Consider the following 9,138-nt stretch of genomic DNA (forward strand, 5'->3'; position numbering starts at 1 on the left):
CTATGAATAACAAATGTTGGAGAGGATGTGGAGAAAAGGGAACACTTGTACATTGTTGGTGGGAATGTAAATTGGTGCAGCCACTATGGAAAACAGTATGGAGGTTCCTCAAAAAAATAAAAATATGATCCAGCAATTCCTCTCCTGGGTATATACCTGAAAAACATAAGAACAGGCTTCCCTGGTGGCGCAGTGGTTGAGAGTCCACCTGCCGATGCAGGGGACACGGGTTCGTGCCCCGGTCCGGGAGGATCCCACATGCCGCGGAGCGGCTGGGCCCGTGAGCCATGGCTGCTGAGCCTGCGCATCTGGAGCCTGTGCTCTGCAACGGGAGAGGCCGCAACAGTGAGAGGCCCGCGTACCGCAACAAAACAAAACAAAACAAAAAACAGTGAGACTATAAGCAACCTTGTTTTATTGCACTACCCTTTAATGTGCTTTACTGATACTGCATTTTTTTTTTACAAATTGAAGGTTTGTGGCAACCTTGCATTGCTAGATGATGGTTAACATTTTTTTTGCCAGATGATGGTTATCATTTTTTAGCAATAAAGTGTTTTTTAACAAAGGTACATAGTTTTTTTAGACGTATTGCTATTGCACACCTAATAGACTATAATATAGTGTAAACATAACTTAAATGCACCGGGAAACCAAAAATTTCATGTGACTAGTTTTACTGAGATATTTGCTTTATTACAGTGGTCTGGAATTGAACCTGCAATTATCTCCATAGTATGCCTACACATCAAACTAAAAAGCCTCTGCACAGCAAAGGAAATCATCAACAAAATGAAAAGGCAGCCTACAGAATGGGAGAAAATATTTGCAAATCATATATATAAGGTGTTAATATCCAAAATATATTAAAAAACTCATACAACTCAATAGCAGAAAAACAAAACCCCAAAAAAATCCAATTAAAAAATGGTAGATCTGAATAGTTATTCTCCAAAGAAGAGAAACAGATGGCCAACAGGTTCATGAAAAAGTGCTCATGATCACTAATCATCAGGAAAATGCAAATCAAAATATCACCTCACACCTGTTAGATTGGCTATTATCAAAAAGACAAGAAATAAGTGTTGGTGAGGATATGAAGAAAAGGGAACCCTCTTGTACTGTTGCTGAGATTGCAAACTGGTGTAACCACTATGCAGAACAGTGTGTAGGTTCCTCAAAAAACTAAAAAATAGAACTACCATACAATCCAGCAATTTCACTTCTGGGTACTTACCCAAAGAAAACGAAAGCACTAATTCAAGAAGATATATGCACGTCCATGTTCATTGCAAATTTACAATAGCCAAGATGCAGACATAACCTGAGTGTCCATTGATGTCTGAATAAAGAAAGTGTGGCATACACACTATGGAATATTATTCAGCCATAAAAAAAGAATGAAATCTTGCTATTTCTGACAACACAGATGGACCTTGAGGGCATTATGCCAAGTGAAACAAGTCAAAGACAAATACTGTACAATCTCACTTAAATGTGGATGGAATCTAAAAGAAAAAGTAAAAATTTTATACAGAAAATAGGTTGGTGGTTACCAAAGGTGGCAGGTGGTGGAGGTGGGCAAAATGGCTGAAAGGGGTAAAAGGTACAAACATCCCATTACAAAATAAGCAAGTCATGGAGATGTAATTTTAACAGCATGGTGACTATAGCTAACATCATATTGCATATGCGAAAACTGTTGAGAGTAAATATTAAAAGTCCTCATCACAAGAAAAAAAATTACACGTGGTGATGGATGTTAACTAAATTTACTGTGGTGATAATTTCACAATACATAAATACCAAATCATGTTGTACACCTCAAACTAATATAATGTTACATTTCAATTATGCTTCAATTAAAGAACAAATTTAAATGAATTTAAAATTTTTTGTTTTTAAAAATATTGATATTTTTTTCCTTCATTCCTAATCAACATCATATCTCGACTCTTTTGCCAGATTGCACCAGGAAACACATTCCCAAACAGAGGAGAAATAAGCTCTTCCTTCCTCCTCTCAGAAGATTGTGGGCTACTGAGTTAAAACAATGTGGCTCAAAGCCTGACTTTATTGCATACTAGCAATAAAGTCTGAAGCGCCTACCAGAGAGAGATGATGTAAAGATTAAATGTAACATCATTAAATTTCTCCCTTCCCTTTTCTCCCTTTACCAGATTTTTACTATAAACTCCAATGTGCTCTGAGCACCTTTTCCCCACATCAGCACTTGGGTCGGATGAGTTCAAGTGCAAAGCATAACCCTGTGTCACTTTTTCTTGAGCTGAAATGTACTTTGTTTTATCAAGATGTTTGTCCATATTGATCCTGCACCCTCACTCACCCTCTTTTACTCAGATCTATGGCCTCTTCCCAATGATTTTTTCCTTATTTCTGTAAATCCTTGACTGTACTTACAGCATCTTTGGTTCAAGGCCCAGTGAAGTAGAAAAGTTCCTCAAAGATTACAGAAATCTCTACCCTATTCTATGACGCAAGACAGAACGGGTTGTCCTATTGTTTGTTGGATTTATCCTTAAACCAGTTCCCTGAAGCTGGCAAAATAGTTAAAACATTTCCACACTTCACATTCACATAATTTAGTCCCATGAGATGAAAAAGTATCTATTTCAGTGACTCTCTCCAAAGAGCAGGCAAACCTTTCCCAGAAATTCTCAGAAAAACTCCCATGGCATTTCATTGGCCTAAGTATGGTAAACTGCCTAATTTTAAGCCAAGTCCTGGCAAAAGGAATGCCATGCCCCGATTCATGAGTTCCTAAAGGAATGGGATAACCCTGGCCAATCAAGTTCACTCTCTGAGGATGGGGCCAACTAATCCTGAATCACATGGGTTCTAGCATGGGATACTTTGGTGATAATTGAAGAACTGTTAGGATGGATAAAACAATGAATGGAGGCTATAAATCAGTAACATTCACTGTGACTATTATTTAGAATTTATTAGAGTCAATGGATCTGTTCTCAAATTCTCTCTCAAGCTATATGACCTCACTGCAGTGATGAAAAACAGCTGCTATAGTACAGATAATGTACGTTTCTAAAGAGGTCTGCTTACAAAGTAAGCAGTTCTTGTACAAGTTTTTCTACAACAGAATATGATTTTGAAACAAGAAATGACACAAATGGAGATTTCTTATCCAAAATCCCAAAAGGAAGTTTATATATAGTAAATGTTTTATGTGCATTGTTTTGAAAACAAAAATTTAAAAATTGAGTATTTTGAGCTTAAAATTAATCCCAATAATATTCTATCTCCATAGACTTCAGTTAAAAACTCTCAGAAGGGGCTTCCCTGGTAGCGCAGTGGTTGAGTCCGCCTGCCGATGCAGTGGACGCGGGTTCGTGCCCCGGTCTGGAAAGATCCTACATGCCGCGGAGCAGCTGGGCCCGTGAGCCATGGCTGCTGAGCCTGCGCGTCCGGAGCCTGTGCTCCGCAACGGGAGAGGCCACAATAGTGAGAGGCCCGTGTACCGCAAAAAAAACCCAAAAAAACCCTCTCAGGAGTTAGAGGAAAACTACGATTACCCCCATAGTAAAAGAAATCTTTAAATAGTATGTTCCCATAAAAAACACATTTCCTAATTTTCTATCAAAATTCTCATCCACTTCTGAAAACCACTACAGATGAAGTGGGTAGTAGGAATTTTTGCATTCTTATAAGCCAGTTGTTTGCCCATTGATTATTTCCAAACAAAAGTACTGAGCTCACATTCCAAAATCATTAAGTCCTTTGAAAACTATTTGAGGCTAACTGCAGCCTCCTGTCTTTTGCCACGTAATTAAAAAAAAAAGTTCCTTTGCGTGAGTTCAGTGGACGCCAAGATCTGGAACAGTTTTCTGACCTGTTATACCCTGAATATCATTTGTAGGAATGAATAGTCTTTCAGGTGTCACAGACAAGTTTAGGACATAGAGAAGAAGAAACTGAAAGGGAAACACAAAGACTTAAGAGCATGAAAAGGAGAAAAAACTTAGATGACCCGTAATACAGAGGATAGAATACTATGAATTGTTTAAGTTCTAAGATACCTATTCCTACTACAAGGAACTTGAAGTCTAAAGGTTTGGATGAATAGTGTCACATGTGCCTCAATTTTTAATATGTATATCAAATTACATTTGGAATGCTTTCTATCCAAATCAAACAAAATTTTGAAAGTTGAGATAAAATGACCCATGTGTGAACAGTCACCCTTACCTTGCAGTCAGGGAACTCTAGCAGTCAGTGAAATGCTGCAAAAACTCATATTTCCTTATTATTACATACATCCATGCCTTAAGATCATAATTTTAGTGATATGACAAAGCAGGATCTATGTCTTTCAGGTGAGTGACCAAGGCATTCTACAGCAGGGTGAAAAGAGACATCCAGGAACAGAAGGAAGCTATGCCTATGATGACAAAATATTGAGTGAAAAATCAGACATAGAGATATTAGTTCTATGAGAGAACATGCATTTGTCTACTTGTCCATGTCATTTGGGAACTGTCGCTCCTGATGTAATTCCAGTGGCACTGACATAATAGCCCCAGCTTCTCTTGCCTCCAGTGCTGGCTAGTCAAAGAACACCATTTCCCTGGACACACACATTGGATCAGAGCTGGCTCCATGAAACAGCATGGCTATTCAGAGTTCTTTTGTGGAATTGATATGGAAACTTGTTGGAAAAATGGTCTCTCTCCTTCTGACACTGAGAACTATATGGATAATAGAAGCCTGGAGATGGTAATGGCCATTTTTGGAATACTTAAGACTATGCCTAAGAATAAAGTCATTATAGAGGAAAGCAAAGCCAAAAGACAAGTGACATACCTGAATTACATTTCCCTCCCTTGAATTTTTCTCCACCTAATAAAAACCCTGAATTTCTAAACTCTGAATAGGGAATTCCCTGGTGTCCAGTGGTTAAGATTTGGTGCTTTCACTGTGGTGGCGGGGTTCAATCCCTGGTCAGGGAACTAAGATCCCATGCTGCCAAAACAAACAAGACAAAAAGAAAACCACTCTGAATAACAATTTTGTTTGACTTGAACATGCTGCTGATGTATAGATTTTTACAGTCAATATTGTAGAATACATGGAAGAAACTATGCTTCTCACAATAAGGAAGGCTGTCATAAATGTCTTCAAATAGCTGATCAAAATTTCCATTTTACACTTCTATAATTTGATTTCTTTGCATAGGAAAAAAAATTATCAATCTTTCACACCACGTTCCTGTCAGTTTTTTCATTCAAAAAAATCATGAGGAGAAAAACCAGTTATTGTGAGGAGTAAATCAGCTAACATTAAGTATACAGAATAATACGTGATAACATAGTAAGAAATCAATAAATGTTAACTTTTTAGAATAGATTAACTGGATACTAAGCATCTTAACACCTAAAATAGAAAGCACACGTTAACATGTGATTGGACACTTCTTTTAATAAGGAAGCTTGAAATGTTTAATATCCTTAGTAGAACCCAGCACCATCATTTAAAATATTTATTATTTTTCTACTTTTTCCAAATGATGAGATGGCTTCTTCAAAAACACCAAACTGGCTGAAATACATGGGTGGAATCTTGGCTCCATCAATTACCACCTTTATAATCTTGAGCAAATTATTAACCTCTTTGGGCCTGTCTCTCCATGTATAAAAATACAGAGTGAGATGCTATATGAAGATGAAGTCAGTACGTGAAAGCACAAAGTGACTTTAAATACAAAGTGCTCAACATGATGTATATTTTATTATTACTATGATTATTTCAGAAAGATGACTTTAATATTACCTACTTATCTCATAAAGTAACATTTTTGGTGATTCCTCTACATTTTAGAAATTCTTCAGAGTTTAAGAACTTGAAAAGAAAACCTTAGATATCAACTTGTAAAACATACTGATGAATACAAACAAAATGTTAGTGAAATGACTTACCATATATTACCAACTGGTTTAATCAAAGGCAATGCTGAATCTAGAACCCAGGTTTCGTAATACAGTTAAATGTTCTTTCTTCTCTACCACACTGCACAGATTTAAAATAAATCCTTATGCTTTATTTTTGAAATAGGTAAATATACCTACTAATTGTAAGTGAATGGAAAAATATTCTAAATATCAGTGAGCATATGAAAGCAGTAAACTGATAGTTTTAAATATCCTTCAACAGTGAAGTTCCTGTGTTCTTGAGACTAATATAGAATAAATATAAAACTGTAATCATGATCTGGTACAGAACACAATTATGACAATGTATGAAAACAAAAAAATGTGGTCAAATATCCCAAATATTTAAATATTCAACATAACAAAGGCTAAAACTATAGGTATAACTCAAAATAAAGTACAAAAAAAATCTCATAAACTGTATTTTATACAGCTTGTTACTACTGAGAGGGATTGATGATTAACCTGATTAACTTAAAATAAGTAACTATAAGAGGGTTAAATTTTAAAAGTGTATTCTAAAAGTAAAATAGAAAATACCTAAAGTAGCTAACTTATCAAAGTTACACACAAACCAACACAAAACCTGAAAAAACAATCCTATAACCAGAGGAGATCCAAAAATGTTATCAGATGAATACTTAACCAAAATACTAACGAAACTCCACTGTGTACCATTAGTTCTTATATTAGAAATAAAAGTAAGCTTTTAATATAATTGACATAAGTTAATCATTTCTGATAAAATATGCAAAAAGAGACAAATGGGGTTCCCACAATTCCTGAACACAAAGCATTCTTTTATGTCCACTAATATATAAGGAAACAAACTTGCATCCAGACAAGAAATACAAGACATAAGTGTCAATCTTTACCAATTTATTTTATACAAAACAGTAGCAATGTAGAATATGGGAATTATCTTCCGCTGCCACACACGCAAGTTGTGAACATTCCAAGCCAATGTATACAGTTTGGAGGGGAAGGCTAAACAATAGCATCAACCATGCTACTGAACATAGGAATTTTTTATCTAAAAAGACTAAAAATTAGATAGCAATGTCTTCTTAATATTGCTGTCATCATTGAAGACGGAAGAAACATAAAAAGTGACTTTAAGATTAAAAAAAAGGAAAAACCAAGAGGCTGCTACAACACTGCCATACAGTCAAACCATCATATTTCAATATTTGCATACTTGATAGCAGCATTATTTTTACTGAACCGTGTGCACCTACATTTAGAAATACATCAAAGCAAAATATTGTGGCAGTCATCCATCAAGATCCAAAAGAAAGAAAACAAAAAATAACTCTAGGATGAACGTACTATATGTAGGTGAACATTTATGGAGACTGAATCAATATCTACATTCTTGGACTGTTCCATTCTGCCCCAATAAAAGTCTCAACTCAAATTGTCAACTGTGCATTTTTTGGAGGATTTGAGTTTTTCCAGTTCTTATTATACTGCATGCTTGGAACAAAGAGGGTCATAATAAATCCTTCTACACAATGAACTTTAAGTAGACAGTTGAAAATAAATTTACTACTTGTAAACACACACAAAAAGAAAAATACAAGATTCTTTTTATTTTTAAACAATCAGTGCTTCCAAAAGCACATTATCTTCTATATCGACCTCTCTCCCCTCGGTCTCTGTCCCGATCACATAATCGCTCTCTTTCTCTTTCTCTATCACGTCCTCTATCTCGTTCTCTGTCTCTTCTGTTATCTCTAGGGCGGTCTCGCTCTCGCTCCCGATCTCTTTCACGAGGTCTACTTCTCCGACCACTGACAACAGCTTGTGTTCGACGAAGGAAATCATCCACCCTCATATCATAATCATGCTAGGAAAGGTAAGAAATGGGTAAGGTATGTCAAAAATCAAATGGAATTTGTGTTCCTTCATTGTAGAGAAAGAATCTAAAGAAATGCCCTATTAATTCACAGAATGTAATTCTGACATTGTTTAGAAAAAGGATTTTGATGTCTTACTAATTAGACACCTACAACAGAGGATTATTCAAATCTCATTAAAAAATCACTTCATGCAGTTTTCTATTTAACTTTGATGATTTCTCCATCCAATCCCTTTAGTAAGATTTATGCCAAAATAATCACCTGATGACCATCAACCACATGATCAATAAATACATCAATACATGCTGTCAACTACACTAAATGTCATCAATGTTTTTCTGCAACAGGTGAGCTCTACTTATTTTTTCCTCCTTTGAGTCTACAAACTAAACCAAACCAACTCTGCCCTCTAAAGGTGAAATTAAGAATTCTTCCATTCCTGATTTTTTTCAAACTGAATCATTGTTAATGACAATTTGTGGAATTTGACAGAATTTTAAGAAAATATGTACTGCAGTAAGATTGTAGTCTATTCCACACAGAGCTGATAATACACAAAAGGTTGAGGAGGACAACGAAGGGTAAGATAAGCAACTGAGGTGCAAGGTTGTTACCGTGGATATTTCTAAACTTGACCCCTGCTCTAGATTTCTACTCTTAGTTCTCAATTCTTTACTTACTGAAATTGGTCTCTTCAAAAGTCAGCTTAAATATATAGAATATAAGGTTCAAAAACAATTTCACACTACCTTTCACATATAATAAATATGTGAATATTACCTAAGTATGAAATATATACATATATACTAACAAAAAAGCTACAACAGAAATAGAACTTGTTTAAAAGTATATTTTGATAAAACAATCTCAGAAAAACTTCCTTTTCTGAAAATATGATCATTTACAAAAGGCATTTTTAAAAACACAACCAAGCTAGTCAACTAAGATTTCATCATACATATAGGCTGTATATTTCTTCTTCTGTGACTGAAAAAACAAACAAAAAAAACCACTACTAAATTAAAGTCTATTAGTCAATTAGTATTCTCAAATTGTTTAACCGAACATTAAAGATCCTAGTATGACTTTATTTTGAAGGATTAGTATCTTTATGAGGATAAGGAAATAAATGACAGATGAAAGTATCTCAAAGATAGGCTAGGAAACTACTGCTCTGACTGGTCCTCTCAGATATGCATGCTCTTCATCAGGTGGGAAGATAAAAGGATGTTTATGTGGCCCAGCACAGAGTCATTGTGTGAGTCAGTGTGTGTGTGTGTGTGTGTGTGTGTGTGTGTGTGTGTGTGTGTGTG

The 9,138-nt window shown here is 35.5% G+C and overlaps 1 protein-coding gene across 4 annotated transcripts in view; it reads right to left on the reverse strand.

Annotated features, from left to right (window-relative positions):
- Positions 1–6,821: 6,821 nt before the first annotated feature.
- The window catches only part of YTHDC1 (YTH domain containing 1), a 33,984-nt gene continuing 31,667 nt past the window's right edge, over positions 6,822–9,138 (reverse strand). For all 4 annotated transcript variants that reach the window (XM_029235232.1, XM_029235231.1, XM_029235228.1 and 1 more), the window contains one exon: positions 6,822–7,812. In XM_029235232.1, the coding sequence (XP_029091065.1) occupies positions 7,588–7,812 (225 nt within the window). In that variant the 3' untranslated portion in view covers positions 6,822–7,587. The remainder of the gene's footprint in view (positions 7,813–9,138) is intronic.

Source organism: Monodon monoceros, unplaced genomic scaffold (assembly GCF_005190385.1).
Source record: "Monodon monoceros isolate NGI ecotype Baffin Bay Population unplaced genomic scaffold, NGI_Narwhal_1 Super_Scaffold_20, whole genome shotgun sequence".
Taxonomy (NCBI): Eukaryota; Metazoa; Chordata; class Mammalia; order Artiodactyla; family Monodontidae; genus Monodon; species Monodon monoceros.